This window comes from Phoca vitulina, unplaced genomic scaffold (assembly GCF_004348235.1).
Source record: "Phoca vitulina isolate PV1807 unplaced genomic scaffold, GSC_HSeal_1.0 scaffold51, whole genome shotgun sequence".
NCBI lineage: Eukaryota > Metazoa > Chordata > Mammalia > Carnivora > Phocidae > Phoca > Phoca vitulina.
This window is the reverse complement of record NW_022589754.1, coordinates 10,778,660-10,798,550: the sequence shown is the minus strand read 5'-3', so window position 1 is coordinate 10,798,550 and position 19,891 is coordinate 10,778,660. Positions and strand designations below refer to the sequence as shown.

The 19,891-nt window shown below is 35.8% G+C and overlaps 1 protein-coding gene across 2 annotated transcripts in view; it reads right to left on the bottom strand.

Moving 5' to 3' along the window:
* The window catches only part of ABCB7 (ATP binding cassette subfamily B member 7), a 162,001-nt gene that overhangs the window by 22,036 nt on the left and 120,074 nt on the right, over positions 1–19,891 (bottom strand). For both annotated transcript variants that reach the window (XM_032387827.1, XM_032387828.1), the window contains 11 exons: positions 19,289–19,421; positions 18,167–18,435; positions 17,429–17,517; positions 17,250–17,337; positions 16,070–16,244; positions 14,973–15,130; positions 14,266–14,429; positions 13,978–14,107; positions 10,181–10,352; positions 8,569–8,672; positions 4,558–4,665 (listed from right to left, as the gene is read on the bottom strand). In XM_032387827.1, the coding sequence (XP_032243718.1) occupies positions 4,558–4,665; positions 8,569–8,672; positions 10,181–10,352; positions 13,978–14,107; positions 14,266–14,429; positions 14,973–15,130; positions 16,070–16,244; positions 17,250–17,337; positions 17,429–17,517; positions 18,167–18,435; positions 19,289–19,421 (1,590 nt within the window). The remainder of the gene's footprint in view (positions 1–4,557; positions 4,666–8,568; positions 8,673–10,180; positions 10,353–13,977; positions 14,108–14,265; positions 14,430–14,972; positions 15,131–16,069; positions 16,245–17,249; positions 17,338–17,428; positions 17,518–18,166; positions 18,436–19,288; positions 19,422–19,891) is intronic.

Sequence of the window (19,891 nt, the reverse complement as noted above, 5' to 3'; positions counted from 1 at the left end):
CTCACAGAATGAATTTGGAAGCTTTCCTTCCTCATCTATTTATTGGAATAGTTTGAGAAGAATAGGTATTAACTTTTATTTAAATGTTTGGCAGAATTCACCTGTGAAGCCATATGGTCCTGAACTTTTGTTTGTTGGGAGTTTTTTGATTACTGATTCAATATCATTTCTAGTAATTGGTTTGTTCAAATTTTCTATTGTGTCCTGATTCAGTTTTGGAAGGTTATATATTTCTATAATTTATCCATTTCTTTTAGCTGTCCAAATTGTTGGTATACAGTTTTTCATAGTAGTCTCCTATCATCTTTTGTATTTCAGTGTTCTCGGCTGTTATTTCTTCTCTATTTCTGAATTTGAGTCCTCTCTCTCTCGGTAAGTCTGGCTAAAGGTTTATGAATTTTGTTGGTCTTTTCAAATAACCAGCTCCTGGTTTCATTGATCTATTCTATTTTGGTTTTTTTAGTCCCTATTTCATTCATTTTTGCTCTAATCTTTATTTCTTCCTTCTACTGACTTTGGGCTTTTTTGTTGTTGTTGTTCTTTCTTTTCTAGCCCCTTTAGGTGTAAGGTTAGGTTGTTTATTCAAGATTTTTATTTTCACAAGATAGGCCTATATTGGTATAATCTTCATCTAAGAACACTTTTTGCTGAATCTCAATGACTTAGAACCATTGTGTTTTCATTTTCATTTGTCTCCATGTATTTTTTGATTTCTTCTTTGATTCTTTGTTGATCCATTGGTTGTTTAGTAGTATGTTGCTAAGCTTTAAGTGTTTGTGTTTTTTTCCGTATTTTTCTCACAATTGATTTTTAGTTTTATATCTTTTTGTTTGGGAATGATGCTTGATGTGGTTTTATCTTCTTAAATTCAGAGACTTGTTTTGTGCCCTAATATGAGATCTATTCTGGAGGATGCTCTGTGTGCACTTGAAAATAAGTGTATACTGCTGTTTTTTGATAGAATGTTCTGAATATATATGATGTTAATTTCATCTGGTCCAATATGTCATTCAAAGTCACTGTTTCTTTTATTTTTCTGTATAGATGATGTACCCACTAATGTAAGTGGGGTGTTAAAGTCAATTATTATTGTATTAATTTCTTCTTTTATGTCTGTTAACACATGATGTTTTTGGGTGCTCCCATGTTGAGTGCACAAATATTTACAACTATTATATCTTCTTCCTGGCTTTTCCCCTTTATCATTATGTAGTGTCCTTGTCTCTTGTTACAATATTTGTTTTAAAGTGTGTTTTGTGCAATAGAAGTATTGCTCTCCTGGCTTTCTTTTCACTTCTACTTACATGGTAAATGTTTGTGTCTTTCCTTTCAATCTCCATGTGTCTTTAGGTCTGAACTGAGTCTCATGTAGGTAGCACTTAGATGGCGCTCATATTTTTTATCCATTCAGTCATCCTATGTGTTTTTTTCCTCCTATGTGTTTTGATTGGAGCATTTAGTCCATTGACAGTCAAAGTAATTAATGATAGGTATGTAGTTATTGCCATTTTGTAACTTGTTTTATGGTTGTTTTTGTAGTTCTTTTCTTTCCTCCCCCCATCTTCCCCTTTCCCTTGTGATTTGATGGCTTTCTTCAGTGTTATGCTTGGATTACGTTCTCTTTACTTTTTGTGTATCTACCACAGGTTTTTGCTTTGTGGTTACCATTAAGTTCATATATAATATTTTATGCATATAACAGTCTATGTTAGGTTGATGGTCAGTTAAGTTTGAAGTCATTTTTAAAGTAGTAAAATTTTACTTCTCCCACATTTTATGTATATCATACTTTACATCCTTTTATTTTATGAATCTCTTGATTACTTTTATAGATATAATTTATTTTGTTTTTCTGCTTTAACCTCCATACTGGTTTTAAAAGTGATTAATACACCATTTTTATTATATGTTTGCATTTACCTGTGAAATTTTTTCCTTTCATAATTTTCTTACTCCTAATTATGGCCTTTTCTTTCCAAAGATTTCCCTATAATTTTTCTTGAAGGCTGGTTTAACGGTGATGAACTCCTTGAACTTTTATTTGCCTGGAAAACCCTTTATCTCTCCTTGTATTCTGAAGATAGCCTTACTGTGTAGAGTATTCTTGGTTACAGGTTACTTTTCTGTTAGTAGTCTGAATATACCATGCCACCCCTGTCTGGCCTACGAAGTTTCTGCTGAAAAATCAGGTGAAAGCCTTAAGGGGTTTTCCTTGTATATAACTGTTTTCTTTTCTCTTGATGCTTTTAACATTCTCTCTTTATCACTACTTTTTGCCATGTAGTTATTATGTGTCTTGGTGTGGACCTCTTTGGGTTGATTTTGTTGTGAGTTCTGTATGCCTCCAGAATCTGGATGTCTGTTTCCTTCCCCAGGTTAGGGAAGTTTTCAGCTATTATTTCTTCAAACAATTTTTCTGCACCCTTCTCTCTCCTCCTGGGATTGCTATAATGTGAATGTTATAATCCTTAATGATGTTCCTGGGTTCCCTTAATCTATTCTCTTTTATTATTCTTTTTTCTTTTTGCTGTTCAGCTTGATTCTTTTCATTACTCTGTCTTCTAGCTCACTGATCCATTCTTCTGTCTCCTCTAATCTGCCACTGATTCCCTCTAGTGTAGTTTTTTTTTTAAAGATTTTATTTCTTTATTTGACAGAGAGAGAGAGAGAGAGAGCGCAATCAGGGAGAGCAGCAGAGGGAGAGGGAGAAGCAGGCTCTTCACTGAGCAGGAAGCCCAATGCGGGCCTCGATCCCAGGGATCATGACCTGAGCTGAAGGCAGATGCTTAACTGACTGAGCCACCCAAGTGCCCCCCACCTAGTGTATTTTTAATTTCAGTCATTAAGTTCTTCATCTCTCATTGCTTCTTTTTTATATTTTCTATCTCTTTATTAAAGGTTCATTGAAATTCTCCACTCTTCTGTCTAGTCCAGTGAGTATCTTTATGACCATTAATTTGAATTCTTTATCAGGCATATTGTTTATCTCTGTTTCAATTAGTTCTGTTGCTTTACTTTTGTCCCATTCTCTCATCTGGGACATATTCATCTGTCTCCTAATTTTGCCTCTTTGTATTTGTTTCTATGTATTAGGAAATTCTGCTAAGTCTCCTGATCTTGAAAGTAGTGGCCTTATGAAGAAGAGGTCTGTGGTGTCCTGTAGCATAATGTCCACTGTTCACCAGAACCAGGAGCTTCAGGTGTATCATCTAGTGAGTTGTGTGTACCCTACTGCTGCGGCTAAGCTGTCATGCCTTCAGTCATTAGATGCAATGGTCCACTTTTCATGTTCTGGGTGTACCAGGCAGGGTTTGGTCCCTGTACTGTTAAGGGAAGAGTCTGGGGCCACTGTGGGCTTGTAATTCAGTAGTGTGAGCAGCCAGACCAGATGCCTGTTCTCAGCCCCTCTGCCTGGGCTGCAGTCATATCAAACTGCGGGGTGCTCTCCCTCTGTTGCCCCCTGAGAGGCTTTCATTGGTGGGCGGGACCTGTAGTCAAACCAGACGCCTGGCCCCAGTCCATGTGTTAGGGCTGCAGTAGCATCAACCTTCAGGGTGCTCTTCTTGCCTTTTCCTGACAGGCTTTTGATGGTGGGTGGGGCCAACAGTCAGACCAGATGCCTGCCCAGTCTGTCTGCTGTTGCCGCAGTTGCACTGCTGTATGTGGTTATCTTCTCCTCTCCTGTCTCCCCAGGACAGGAGTCACTTTGGAGTGGTGCAGGTCCCTGCCAGGGCTGCTTGCAGTATGTGTCTTGGCAGGAACTGCTTTGGAGGGATGCTTGCTAAGTGGGGCAGATCCCCAGAATGCAGGATGTGGTGTACATTGTGTTGGCAAGATAGGTGGAAGAGTGTTCCTGCTGATTCCTGCAACTGTCTAGCTATCTAGGCTGGGGGTAGGGGCAGAGAAATGGATGCCCACTAGCTCTTCTGTTCTTAGAGAAATCTCCTAAAGATCTCTGCCCCTCCAGCACACATTCTGAGATTAGTAAATAAATGTCCTTCATGTGTACATCAGGCACTTTTCAAACTGCTGCTTCTATGCTATCTTGGTAGGTTTTTTTTTTGGTTTTGCTGGCTCTTTAAGGCCAAGCCTCAGTTTCCAATTGCCCTGTGGGCCTCCCACAGCTAAGCCAGATGATTTTTAAAGCACCTGGCATTATGTTCCACTGACTGTAAAAACTCAGAAAGTTAAGCCCCATAATTTCTTAAAGCCTAGTATTTTGGGGACTTGTCTTTCCAGTGTAGTTTCCCCTCCTGCCTAAGGTGCCTGGTGTGGGATCTGCTCCTCTCCCTTTTCCATGCTTATGGTGTTCCTTCCATTCATGGTTAATCTCAGTGGGATTTTGGTTCCAGACTGTGTCTGCCCCTCCTACCCTTTTCAATGTGGCCTCCTGTCTGCAGTCAACTACAAAGTCTGTTCTGCCAGGGTGTTCTTGTGTTATTTGCACTGATGTGATTATCTAGACGTGTCTGTGGGACAGGTGAGCTCAGGATCCTCCTATTCTGTCATATTCCTCAAAATCCCCCACATACTAAACTTTAAAGTTAAATCTCTTACCTGGTCCAAGACAATGATTTCATCTGCATCAACCACTGTTGACAATCTGTGTGCAATGAAAATAGAAGTTCTGTGTTTGACTGCATCCTTCATTGCACGAAGAATAGTCTGCAAGTTTGACAAGAAAAGTAGGAAAAAAGATTAGGTAAATGCAAATTAAAATAATCATATATTTCTTAAAGGAACATATAAAATGCCAATGAATTTTTTATTTTTTTATTATTTTTTCAAGATTTTATTTATTTATTTGACAGCGAGACAGCGAGAGAGGGAACACAAGCAGGAGGCATGGGAGAGGAAGAAGCAGGCTTCCCGCGGAGCAGGGAGCCTGATGTGGGGCTCAATCCCAGGACCCCAGGATCATGACCTGAGCCAGAGGCAGATAAGCTTAATGGCTGAGCCACCCAGGTGCCCCTGAATTTTTTATTATATAAACTTTATATCACAAGCATATTCCACCTAATCTAGTAATTACTAAGAGGAGAAAACTGATCAAAAAGGGAAGGCAAATATGACATTATCATGGAAAAAATTATCTTTTAGATAGGCAACATTTCTTTAAATTAGAAAGACTCAGAGAAGGTGGATATTTCTATACTTAAAAATAAACAAATAAACAATAATGATGAATCCAGTGATATCAGGAACATAGCTGGGTATGATGTTTATCTGGCCAACGAGAACAAAAATAAAATGAGATAGGACTCAAGTGATAGGATGTAGAAAATTTCAAATCAATAGAAAGATAGGAGATTCAAAGGGTACAAGAACATTTGCTTTTCATTAGTTCAAACTCAGAGGACAGAAAGGGCAACAAAGACAACTGTGTATGGTAACTTGAGCAAACTTCCTTTTCAAAAGTATTCTTCTTTATCCATCATCAACTGATGGACAGCTGGGCTACTTCCATATCTTGGCTATTGTAAATAATGTTGCTATACACATAGGAGTGCATGTATTACTTTGAATTGGTGTTTCTGTATTTTTTGGGTAAATACCCAGTAGCACAATCACTGGATCGTACAGTAGTTCTATTTTTAACTTTCTGAAGAACCTCCATTCTGTTCCCCAAAGTGGCTACACCAGTTTGCATTCCCATCAACAGGGCACCAATGTTCCTTTTTCTCTACAACCTCGCCAACACCTGTTGTTTCTTGTGTTTTTGATTTTAGCCATTCTGACAGGTATGAGGTGAGATCTCGTAGTTCTGAATTGCATTTCCCTGATGATAAGTGATGTTGAGCATCTTTTCATGTGTCTGTTTGCCATTTGGATGTATTCTTTGGAGAAATGTTGTTTATGTCTTCTGCCCATTTTAAAAATTTATTAGAAAGTTTTTATTTAAATATACAATGAAAAATAATTCAGCCATAAAAATAAAAAAAGAATGAAATCCTGCCATTTGCAATGACATGCATGGAGGTAGAGAGTATAATGCTAAGTGAAATATGTTAGTCAGAAAAAAAAAAATACCATACAATTTCACTCATAAGAATAATTTAAGAAACAAAACAAACAAGCAAAGGAAAAAAGAGAAAAAAAATGAGACCGAGACAAATCAAGAAACAGACTCTTAAGTATAGAAAAGAAACGAATGGTTACCAGAGGAGAGATGGGTAGGAGGACAGATGAAATAGGTAATGGGAATTAAGGAGTACAATTGTTGTGATAAGCACTGAATAATGTATGAAATTGTTGAGTCACTATATTGTACACCTGAAACTAATATAACACTCTATGTTAACTATACTGGAACTAAAATAAAATTAAAAAAGAACAAAAACCCTTATATCATAATGAACTAAAAAAAAAGAAAAACAGCAAGAGGATGGAAATGGTTACACAGAGAGCAAAGCTGTCATTTTAGAAGACAGTGTAATAAAGCTGAGAATGAAATGTCTAGCTCCATTTCCCCTTGCCCCAGAAGCAAGGACAGCTTCCTCCCAATACCTCTGGCCTTTCCTGAACACAAGCATTCTATGCAGGGCACATTGAAATGGTGTGGGACTATCTTTGTCAAAATAATTCTGAAGAGTAAGATTTTAGAATGCTTTTTTTCCTCCAAAATATCCAAGATCCGGAAGAAATAGGCCAACCTCCCCAGTTATAAACAGAGGGAATGACTCTGAGACACCGGCCCTGAATAGCCAACTGAATAAAGAGCAAAAGGAAGGAAATGGGGGGAAAATATTCTGACTTCTTAATTCTGGAAAACACTTTTTATTACAGTATAATTAACAGTGTTATATTAATTTCAGGTGTACAGTATAATGATTCAATAATTTTATACATTACTCAGTGCTCATCATGATCAGTGTACTCTTAATCCCCTTTATTTCACCCATCCTCCCACCAACCTCACCTTTGACAACCACCAATTTGTTCTCTGTATTTAAGAATCTGTTTGGAAAACACATTTTTATTTACTGCCTTTAAAGTGTAAGAGAGTTGTATATATATTCAGCTATACTTAGAAACCTGGGTCTAAGTATAGCTAGCAGGATGGAAATAGCAATGTGTGGTTGGGCATATGCCCAATGGCTCCCTACAGATATTTCTAAACATTGCATTTATTAAAGGAATAAAATTATCAAGAGTAGATGGCTACCCAAGAAGGGAAGACCTTATATTTTACTAAGGCAGACGGAAAATCAAATGCAGGGCCAATTCTAAGAAAAACTGTGATGTTTGTGGGGACTCATCTTCCTTATTCTCAAGAACTTAAGCTCTGACATCCTACTAAGTGCTATGGAACTTTTAAAAAGGCCCATTAAAATTTACCAAATATTCTGGTAACTGATTCCCTTGGGAGGTTCTCTACTAGCTCTTAATGGGTTATGCTCTGTGATATAATAAAGCTACATGACTCAAATAATGACTGTTAGGACTTTTAATTTGTGGTAAACATGGATAATACATTTGTAAGTATAAAGTTCTTGTAAGCAGATTCCTACTCTGCCTATGAATAGGAAAGGGAGAGAGAGGGGGAAGGGACAGAAGGAGAAGGAGAGGGAGAGAAAGAATCTTAAGCAGGCTCCACGCCCATTGCAGAGCCCTATCCTGGACTCCATCTCACAACCCTGAGATCATGACCTGAGCCTAAATCAAGAGTCAGACGCTTAACTGACTGTCACCCAGGCGCCCCAGGGTTCCCTTTAAATATAACAAATCCTTATGCTAAACAAGTCACTTAGATATTAAACTGTTTTAAACATATGGCAGATTGAATAATATGACCTGAAACTTAATGACATATGCAAATATAATGCCATACATGCTGCAAAGCTGAAATTAAGCCTATCCTTCAACACTGGGTTTTTCCTATATATTTGAGTAAAATGTAGATGAATGGAGGTAACTGACAGATAGTATCTGCCTATCTTCAGTTCTAGATTAAGGGAATCCATTCATGAAATTATCATTATTGTTAAGACTTTTATATTTAATGCAAAGATGTTGTTATGAAGTCTGATGTAGTTGCTGAGTTGTACCACAACATCAAGTGTTACAACTTCTTGGTGCTGCACAGTATTTTTTGTGAAATGAATATAAATTTATACCAGCACCACAGGCTGTGTGTGCCTGACTTGTACTTTAGTGAGTTGGTCCATGATAAGTGAAAGGATTTCTGGTGTGTACTGTGTCACAATCACTTACATGACCTATTTTCATGAGTGTTAAGTAGCAATAGCAGAAAAACTAAAACATTCTTCCTTTATCAGCAGATTAGGCAATTCTTACAAGCTTTGCAAGATGTAAGGATAACACAATAGTCACAAGGTTCCAAAAGGAGACACTTTTGCAAATGGACTTAGCAATGTGATAGTTCAATGCAACCTGGCATTCTTGTTATCAACACTTGCTATATGGGGACAAAGGGCCAGGTATATTGCCCTACAGTATCTCCTAGAGTTCATTCAAAATAGAAAAAAATGTAGCCATTTTACTGAAACTTTCAAGGAGAAAAGTTAAGCATTGAGAATTGAGTTCTGCATTTTCATCATCATTTACCTCTTCAGTAATTGAATCTAATGATGAAGTGGCTTCATCATAGAGAATGACTGCGGGATCCTTCAAAATGGCTCTTGCAATTGCTACTCTTTGCTTTTCTCCTCCTGGTAAAGAAAAATTTAGTTTAAGGAAATATAATACAAAGACATATTTTATGTTTCTAGTATTTCCACTGATCATAACCATGAAGCAATGCCTTCAACATGTACTTCTACTCTGACCACTGTTCAGCTTACCATAAATATTAGCATAGATACTAAATAATACAATGCTCATTTGAAAAGGTCTAGCTGTAGGGCAATGGATATTAGGCAAGAATAAAATTTCTTATTTCTACTCCCAAAGGCATGCAGAGAGGAAAAAAAAAACGATGGGAAAATGGCATGTGGCATAGCTATCTGAGGCAGTCTTATGTTGAGAGGCCTAGTTTATATTATGTGAAAACTTGGAGATATTTAGAATTAGCCAACTGGACAAATCATCCAGGGGTGGTCTAGTTAGCTGGGCACTACTCCTGTTAACAGCAATGGTGAAGTACAAACGGGAACTGGAATGATGCAAGAATCTTATACTACCAGGTGTTAATCAAAAAACTACTACAAACCAACCTAACTTGAAAATGATCTTTGCTTAACATTTTCTAAACCTAAATCAAAACTTTCTAATGGACTGCAAATTCCTTGATGGCAAGTCCATTTATGCTTCATCTTTTTAACTCTCAAATCATTTAGCATGTTAGCCTGTACACAGTATGTACCTAATCAATGTTGTGAATAAATGAAGCCAGTTTGTAATGAAAAGGAATGGGGATTCATTAAAATTCATGCAGAGTATTCTTTATTCTCTTTTTGCCTCACCTTGATCCCTAATTTATATATTTCCTCCCTAAATTAAACTAGAATAAAGAATAAATGTAAAGGATATAGTGTGTTTATATGAGTTACATTAATACTTTCAGGCATAGATATCATGCTTTTGGAATTCAAATAATTTTGGGTGAAAAACCATTTTTATGTATCCCCCAAAAGTTCAGTCATTGTAGGATAATTATTAAACCTAGCAATCTCATAATTAAACACTTAAATAGAAATGTACAAGCCCCAAAATTTATTTGACCACTGAACCAACAAGGACATGAAAATGAAACTGGCTGTAATGAAAGTATAGCAGTTAAGTACATCAAGTATAAGGAAGTCTAAAGTATTGAAAACATCCCATAATGATCTAGGAAATTATGATGAGATACACTATTTACTATCAAATTACTTTTCCCTACTCTTACTACTTTCTCAGGTAAATAATGATGTTGGCTTTCCTTTAATATTAAAATTATGGTTAGTTAACGCTGACCTGAGCATGTATTAGCAATTTAATTTTAAGCATTTCCAGTTTGCGGCTGCAAGTGCAAAAAAAAAGAGACCTTCATGACTTGAGAACAGTTATTGCCAACATGATGAATTATTTAGTGATGGCTGAGACTGGGACCTTTTTGAAAGTGACTAGATGAGCACTAGGTGTGTACTCTGTCATTACATTTTCTAGAAAATGGCTCTGACAAATTAAAGTTTGAAGGGAGTACACAAGTGGGAGCAGATCTAAAATCTCTGATTACCTGAAAGTTTGAGTCCTCGTTCCCCTACTTGTGTGTCATATCCATGTGGCATTCGGAGAATTGCATCATGGAGTCCAGCTAATTTTGCCACTGCATACACCTCCTCAGGTGAAGCATGGATGTTTCCATATAAGAGGTTGTAGTAAATGGTATTATGGAAGAGGACAGCATCCTGGAGAAGATTTATATATATGTACATATATATGTATGTTCATTACAAAAAGTTCAAACAACTTAGTAAAGGCATAAAGAATAAAACATGGTAACTCCTTTATCACCCCCCTCATCCCTGCAATCCCATTTCCCTTCCGAGCTTTAATCACCATGAACAATTGTTGATTATCGGTCCAGACTTTTCTTGATGCATCTATATGCCATATACTTTTTTCTTCAACACAGTGGGATCATACTATACATAGATATTATTTTTATAAATCGCTTTTTTCACTTAACATACGCTGGAAACTGCTCACGTCAGTAACAGAATCCTACCTCACTTTTTAAAAGATTTTATTTATTCATTTGAGAGAGAGAGAGAGCGAGCACAAGCAGGGGGAGAGGCAGAGGGAGAGGGAGAAGCAGACCCCCTGTTGAGCTGGGAGCCCGACATGGGGCTCAATCCCAGGACCTGGAGATCATAAGACAGACCCTTAACCATCTGAGCCACCCAGACGCCCCCTACCTCACTTTTTTAACAGTTGTATGATACTATTTATTTATTTCTCTGATAGACATTAATGTAGTTTCCAAATTTTTGCTACTATAAACAATGTTGGAATAAAATATTATTGTATATAGGACTTTGTACACTTGCATATTTCTGTAAGAAGGACTCCTAGGAATAGACTGATGAGTTAAAAGGTTCTGGCTCCCTGCCCAGCGGGGAGCCTGCTTCTCCCTCTCCCTCTGCCCCTTCCTCCTCCCCTCCTCATGCTCTCTCTCACCTCTCTCTCTGTCATTTAAATAAAATCTTAAAAAAAGGTAAGCATATACTTATCCTTTGATAGTACTGCCCAACTGTCTTCCAAAATGCTCCAACAGTATACATACTCCAACCCATAGTGTATGAGGGTGTCAAATCCCCGTATCTTCAACAACTCTGCATATTAATAAGTTTCAGTTGTTGCTACTTTTTGGGGTAAAATGTGCTGTCTGTTTAAATTAGCACTTCCCTAATTACTAATGAGGTTGAATATGAAGCTTTTAAATTGGGACACAGAAAACAACTTTTTTACTTGGACACAGAAAACAAAGGATTTATACACTATAGATATTTTTTGGAGAAAGGTCACTACAAGCATTCATTTGATATTTCATTTTATTCTGACATAGCACACTAAAGCTAATTTACTTAAAGTGAACATCCATCTCCCACTTTCCTTTTAGTCTCCAAATGGTTGGAGGGCAACAGTTAGTAAGATGAAATAAAATGGCTCCATTAGTTCACATTAGCCAAGATAATTAATTAAGATCTTATTTAACATCACAATCAGCCCCAGTTTCAGATATTACTTCAAATAATATTTTAATCATTTTTATACCAACTACTAATATAAAATGTTCTTATATTGAAATGGTACTTAAACCCAATAAACTTAAAGTTCTATAAAGAGAAAATACTTATTTTTGAATATTTTATATTCAAAAAAGAGCTAACAAATGCTACCTGGAAACTTTGAAAATACAAAAAAATATTTATTAAAATAAAATTTTATTTTATTTTATTTATAAAATAAATAAAATAAATTTTATTTTATTTATAAAATAAATAAAATAAATTTTATTTTATTTATAAAATAAAAATTTATTAAATAATCCATAATCCTACCATGTATCAATAACTGCTATCAACATTTTGGTTTATTTTCTCCTTTCTTCTCTAGTTACATGTATTCATTTAGTATTATAAAATTGGGATGTTATATTTTGCTTGGTATCCTCTTTTAAAGAAACTTTGAGTATTTTTCTATGACACTCAATATTCTTTACAAGCAGCGTATTTATAAATCGCTGTGTGACATTTGATCCTATGGTGATAAATTTAACCATCTACTTATTGTTGGATATTCACACTGTGAATTTCAACTTCTGATATTATAAATAATGGTGTAATGAACATCTTTGCATATAAAAATCTGTTCACATCTCTGTTAATTTCCTTACTAAAACTTCCTAGAGGCAGAATTATTGGAATAAAGGGTATCAATATTTTTCTGGCTCTTGATACATATTGCTAAGTTGCTTGTCAGGAAAACTGTATACTTCCACCAGCCAAACAACAGACTAGCCATTTTACACAGCCTTGCCCAAACTGGATATTATGAATTCTAAAATCCTTGCTGACAGGTGAAAAATGGTATTCCATTGTTGATTTAGTTTGCATTGGTAAGCCCTCCAGTGAGGATCAGCATCTTTTCTTTCACTTATTAACCGTGTATATTTTTCCTTAGTGAATAAAATGTTTTATTTTTCAAAAGGTCAGCGTAACTGTTATATAGCCTAAGAGAATGGCAGCAATCTAGTTGAATGGATGAGGACACTGAGCCCCAAGCAGACACAGCCCAGAATTCAACTCACTTTATATACAGGTCAGTGTTTCTCAACACAGACTCTATGGATCACCTATATCAGAATCATCTAGGAGGTGCATTAAAAAATGCAGGTTCTTGGGCCCCACACAGCCCTCCTAAACCACAACTAAGGTGTGTGAAAGAGTTGGAATTTCAATAATCTCCCTAGGCAATTCATGCACACTAACATTGGAGATTCTCAGTGAAGAGGGAGAACAGTACAGAGTGTCAGTTCATTTGGGAACCTTTTATAAGTTACATATCCCTGTCTGATCCCTTTCTTACAGTTGTCTCAAGAACTTAATTCAGATTCTAGGCTGCAACTTGTTCCCAGGTCTCTCTATTGGCTTTTAGCATAAGAAAAATTCACATCCTATAAGGCATCCTTGTTGTCTTCTCAGGTTTTGCTCTGAATTTATTTTTCCCCCTAAAGTCATTCAACAAATACTTATTAAATACTTACTACAGGTCAGGCACAAAGAGGACAGTGGTAAACAAGGCATACAAACATGGAAGCAGATAGCCAAACTGCTTCACTATGTCAAAAACTGCTCAAAATCACAGTAATAGTTTTCATTTACTGAACAATTATGTGATGGACATTGTGCTTGTGCTTTATAAGATATTATCTCTAATTCATAATAATTCTATCCTGTAAGACAAATGGTTATTATCCTTATTTTAAAGATAAGGAAACTGAGGACGAAGACCATAGAACTTATAAGGGTTAGAGATGGGGTTAGAATCCAGATCTGTTTGTCTTTAGTCTGGGCTCTTTCCTTTATATTATGCTATCTTTCTAAGACTTAAACAAAAATCTTTCCATCATGCAGATTTTCCATTCACATTTTTTTAGTCTTTTTGGTAACATAATTTAAACTGTAGGGCCTAATGCTTCCTACTTAGTTAGCATATATTGACCGTTTTGGTTTTTTTTTCTTTTTTGGGGAGAGAGAACGAGCCTGCACACAAGCAGAACGGGGAGGGGCAGAGGGAGAGGGAGAGAGATAATCCCAAGCAAGCTCTACATGCCCAGCGCAGAGTCCAACGTGGGGCTCGATCTCATGATCCCTGAGATCATGACTTGAGCTGAAATCAAGAGTCAGACGCTTAACCGACTGAGCCACCCAGGTGCCCCTATATTGACTCTTTGAATTCAAATTATTCTAACAAAAGATCTACCAATCTAATCTTCCCCCAAATAGGTTTTTTCTTTTTTTTAAATACCTGAGGTACCACTCCCACTGCCCTCCGAAGGCTTTCCAGGCTCACATCTTGTATATTTTGACCAGCAAGGTAAATGTTACCCTTTTGAGGCTCATAGAAGCGAAACAACAGCCTTACTATTGTGCTTTTTCTGAAATTGGAGACAAGGAAAAGTTATTTAGCTCTTATTGGCATTAGGGAACCGCTGTTTTAAACCACTATAATCATTTTATTATGATAAAGAAAAAATATTACATTGGGAATCGTCAATCAATGATGCAGAATTTTATAAATAACTGAATTACCCACCCTGACCCACTACCTCCTACAATGGCCACTTTCTTTCCTGCAGGGACTTCAAAAGATATTCCCCTAAGGACTTTCTGCCCCTCAATGTATTCAAAATGCACATTGTCAAAGGCCACCGAAGCTGTCTGTGGTGTGATCTGAATGGGAGATGCCATTGCTTTGTCCTAGTAGGGAAGAGAAAAAAAGGCACTTTATACACCATGTAGAATATAGCCATACAGACAATTTTCTAATTCACAGAGGAAAAAAAGGGGAAATGGGGAAAGAAGAGGTTTATAAGTATAGTTAGACCACTTCCAAGCATGCTTTTAAAGATTTGTTTTTTTCAGTCCTAAGGTCAAAAACTGTTTTTGAGCAATTTTGGGGGGCAGGTAGGGGGATGGTGGGCAGGGGCATAAGGAAGTTGAGGATGTGAGGAAAGACAATCACACATTTTATATCATTTTTAGCAGAAGTAAATCAAGTGCAAGTACAAATAATTCAAGTTAACAAAATGTAGCTTCTAGGTATAATATTTGCTAACACTGTAAGGTTTCTAAACATGGAAGTAAAAAGCTCTAACAACCTCTTAATACATATGATAGCTCCAATTCCTACAGAAAAGAAACCAGTTTGCTAACGTGGTGATGTAAATATTCCCTTAGAATAATCTTATTAATGGGATGATGCCCACATGCTTTTAAAAAGGTACTGAATAGATTACTTACTTTAATTCGAGTGTCTACCTTGAGTAGAGTAAACAAGGTGTTCATATCTATGAGTGCTTGTCTAGTTTCTCTATATACAGTTCCCAGAAAGTTAAGGGGTAATGAAAGTTGAAAAAGCAGTCCATTCACCATTACTAGATCTCCAACGGTAAGGGTACCTTAATATGTAGTTGGCAGAAGGAAAAAAAAGGGGGGGGGCAGTTAGATGTTATAAACTTTTCCAGATTAAGATAGAAAGTTTATAGTCTATTATTCTGGAATATACTTCAAAATGCATATAACTAGCAACTCTTAAGATCTACTCAAATCTCAAAGCATTTTAATCCATGATTTAGGAATACAGGGAACTTGATGTAAGTAGAATGGGAACTGCTCACCCATACACTATACATAATATTAAAAAAAAAAGAATGGTTTAAGGGAAGATAGAAATGGATGGCTAGAGTCTCTCTTTTCTTCCTAAGACAGTTGCAAGTTTCTTTGTAATGTGAAATAGAAAATTTTTTTAAAAGTATATATTAAAAAATTGGAGCAAATGAGTATCGTGATGGGGAATGATAAACCATGTATTAAGGTCACAGTGAATGAATAAATCCTGAGTGGGCAGGTTACAGAAAGGAGGCAGAGACATTATTTACTTTTGAAATACTTTTACAAATCAATCTTTCTAGATTAAAATGTAACTAGTAATTGTAAAAAAGAAAGTGTTTGCATTTTGGTCCTTTGGACTAAACACTAAATTAATTACATTGCTTTCCAGGTCCACAAGAGAAATTAGAAATATTAGATGCTAAAAAAAGAAATTACTCCTGAAAGAATCAGTATGTAGCCCCACAAAATGTATAAACAGTAGTCCTAATTAATGAGGGAGCTAGTACTAACTAAACTTGTAGTGTCAAACAAAAGGAAGTTAAAAAAACATTATCATACAATTAAGAAAACACATTCTGATACAAAAAGGAAAGTACTCCAAGGATGTTAAAGCACCTTATTGAATATGCTTTATAATAAGACTAATATATACATTCCTTTCATTAATCTTTATTTACAAAGGTTAAGTAAAACATCTATAAATGTGAAAACTGCAGATCTATTACCTGCCACAATTCCCTGACTGGCGAGCACCATAATGGCCGTTAAACCAACACTGAATATAGCACTTTGACCAAAGTTCAGCATAGCCAGAGTAGAGGTACTTTTCAGTGAAGCAGTCTCATATGTCTTCAGAAATCTATCATATCTTTGTGCTTCATAGTTTTCATTATTAAAATACTACAAAACATAATACAAAAATAGTAATTACATGCAAGTACAATTAGAATTTATTCTCCTAAGTGATTAGTATCCTTTTCTTCAGACCTTATGTATGGATACGGTTTTATACTGCATACTCCATTTTAAAAACCGACTTTCAATACATTGGACTATGGTACTCCTGCAGTTTTCCACAATGAACTGTATTTGAAAAGTCCATGAAATTTATCCCATTTTGATGAATGCCTGGTTAATTTAAACCCAGATCTAAAAAAGCTGTTAATGGGAATGCCTGGCTGGCTTAGTCGGTGGAAGAGACAACTCTTGATCTCGAGGTTTTGAATTCGAGCCCCACAATGGGTGTAGAGATTACTTAAAAACAATAAAATTTTTTTTTAAAAAGCTGTTAATGGCATTTCCTTCACAAAGCCTTCCCCTGATCCTCTGAGACTGAACTGACAGTTCTCATTGCCCCCATGGCCATTAAGCCTTCTTATATAGTCACCTGCATACTTACTTTAATTCTCCTAGTTGATGGAGTTAATTCTGGGAGGGCAAGGATTAAATGTTAATCATTTTTTTTTACCACCCTCTCCCATCACAAGACCTAGCATAGTGCTTTGGACACAAGAGGCATTCAGTAATATTTGTTAAATGGAAAAATGAACACATAAATGAAATAAGTAATGAAAAGCACTATGCTAGGTACTCTGGTAGAGAGTCAAGAACTTACATGTCAGTGTGATTAGCTTAGTGTTCATTCTGAATCAAGGTGCTACTTATACTCATCTCACTTATGAATTAATTCAGAAGGTAAAATTCTGATGCTGCCACACAAAAACGGAGGCGGAAAGAGAGGGCAATTGCCAAACAAAGAAAAATAATAAAGTACAATTACTCCCTCATACCTAGAGATTCTATCCTAATCTGAAACTCTAACTTAACAGCACCTATTCAATTACATGGCAGAACAAATCTGTGTGCAGTGTGAAAGGCAGGGGAAAGTATAATTAAACATATTACCTTCACAGTTTCATAATTCAGCAGCGAGTCTATGGCAGCGTTACCTGCATCATTATCCGCTTTGTTCATTTCTATTCTAAATCTAGTTCTGTAAGACAAAGATGTGCATAGGCATGAAATTTTTGCCATAAATGCATTACTAATTTCTGAACCTTGCCTGGATCCTGGGAAATATTTACCTCCACCGTGTAACAGCAACTGTGAATGCTGTGTATGCACCAAGTGTCCCAAGGGTTACCAGTGCAAACTGGGCACCACACCTGTAATACTGGAGAAGCCAAAGAAGAAATGATAAACAGTCATTGTTCTTGCCAAATAGTTTCTAATATACAACAACAAATATCAGTCAAAAGATTTTAATAAAAATATGTTGATGGGAAGTTGTATAAATAAATAATTGTGTGAGGAATCAAATACCTTAGAAAAGCTACTTTTGGTAGCAAGGGAAGAAAGCCAAACACTTGCCACATTGATACTACTGTCAAATGCTGATAAAAAATAATGCAATAAGCATTAAGCATAAGAGGAATAAAGAAGAGTGTATATATACATTTTTAATTACAAAATATGAAATTGTTTAGAATGTTATAAATGGCGAATAAAAATCTAGATAATCTGAGCATACCAGTCCAAAGTCATATACAAATATCTCTGCCAACAAAAAAATTACAAGCACTAGTTAATGACGTGATCTATGTGTAGAACTGACCAGCTCTTTACAATAACAACATGATAAAGATTTTGGACAGTCCCTTGAAGCTTGTGGCAAAATAATTAAATTAACTGTATAACCCTTCTGATACGACGGAATTTTGTTTTCAAACCATGAGCATTCAATAGCACAACAGCTTCAAGTACTAAATAACCACTAATGAGAATGTAAGATAAAAGCTTGTTATGAAAAATGTTTTACTTACCAAAATACCACTGACAAGAGTCACCTCAAACATGATGGGAAGAAGATTAAATACTAAAGCACTCAGGACAAAACTGATACCCCTTGTCCCTCTGTCAATAGCCTTTGATAAAGCTCCTGTCTGTCTACTCAGGTGGAAAGCCAGATCCAGGTTGTGAAGATGAAGAAAGACATTTCTGGCAATTCTTCGGATGGAGTTTTGGGCTACCTTGCCAAATACTGCATTTCGAACTTCATTAAAAAAGGCAGCTCCAGCCCTTGATACACCATCTAACAATACATTCAAAAGAAAAAAATGGGTTGTAAAAACATTAGAATCATAGGAGTGTAAAATGATAAGTATACAGTAAGAAAGTGTTTATACAATAAATGAATACATCACAGAATACTTACATTAAAAGAAACCTAGAAAGAAAGCATCTAGCCTAGTGAGTACCAATCTTTCCACTACTATGGATCCATCTCATTGTTATTTTCCTCTATAAATTCCAGATGTTGAAAGATTTTTTCCAACTAAATACTTCTAATAAATAGCAGTCCATATGGCCTTATTGTGGACAAATTTTAATCTACTTCAATTCCCCCAAACAGCAAATGATAAAATCGAGGTCCTGAAAAATCAAGTGCCTTGACTAAAGCATGCCCCCATTCAAGTCTCCTGATTCTCATAAAGTGTCCTTTCTAATGCATAAGGGAACAAAGCAACATGTTCTGTTCTTTACAAATGGTAAATTTGTGTCATGGCTATTGACTATAATTTAATAAAACATTAATGTACATATATCATTATTTAGTTATTCCCCATTAAATAATTAACAACAACAGCAAGAAAATAACTAGAATTAATGAAAAGCTTATCTGATAAAGAGACTATTAGAGTGGTTGTTAAGAATGTCTTATTTCATGTTATTTTTTTCTAGAACTTGAAAAATGAGGCTGTTATAGAATTTTTAGAAAGTATATCATAAAAAGAATTTTTAAAAACTATGTATCAAAAATCTCACATAAAATGATAAACATCCAAAATGTTGTGTTTGTGGTAAAAAGGTCATCTGCTCTAAATATGATGAAACCCTCTTGAAGAAAGTCAACACCTGTAGACAGATCAAAGAATCACACATACAGCCAATCAGAACTGCTGTTGCCATGGTTGCAACTGTATTTGGTGCATCACTCAGGTTCAGCATGTTTCCCGACATCTGATTGAGGCTGTCTACAGCATATTTAAACATGAAGGGGACCACAATATTCATGGCCTAAAAATATAAAAGCAGCAATTAACCATCATATACAAATATATTTTCTTAAAAGTACAAATATTTACCTTAAGTTAGTATTTATGGGAATGTTTAGATATTAATCATTTACTAGTAATGAAATGATTTTCCCAGTTTATAAAGATAAAATCTTTGGCATTGGAGAGCTGTCATTTCAGAATTCCTAACTCACACTGACTGCCATGTTAATATTCATTTAAAAGCTACATGCATTAGTCAAATGCTCATGCCTCCATGAAATAATCCCTGATCATCCACTCAAAATGCTCTCGCCATTATCTGAAATCGCTACAGAGCTTACGGCACTTAAGGCAAACTGCCTTATTGTTATTTATAATGTATATATTTTTCTTTCTTACTAGATCGTTGATGATCTATATCATATTCCTTTTTTGCCCCACACTTGTTGAGTACTACTATGCTTTGTTATTTAGTGGGTATTCAATCAA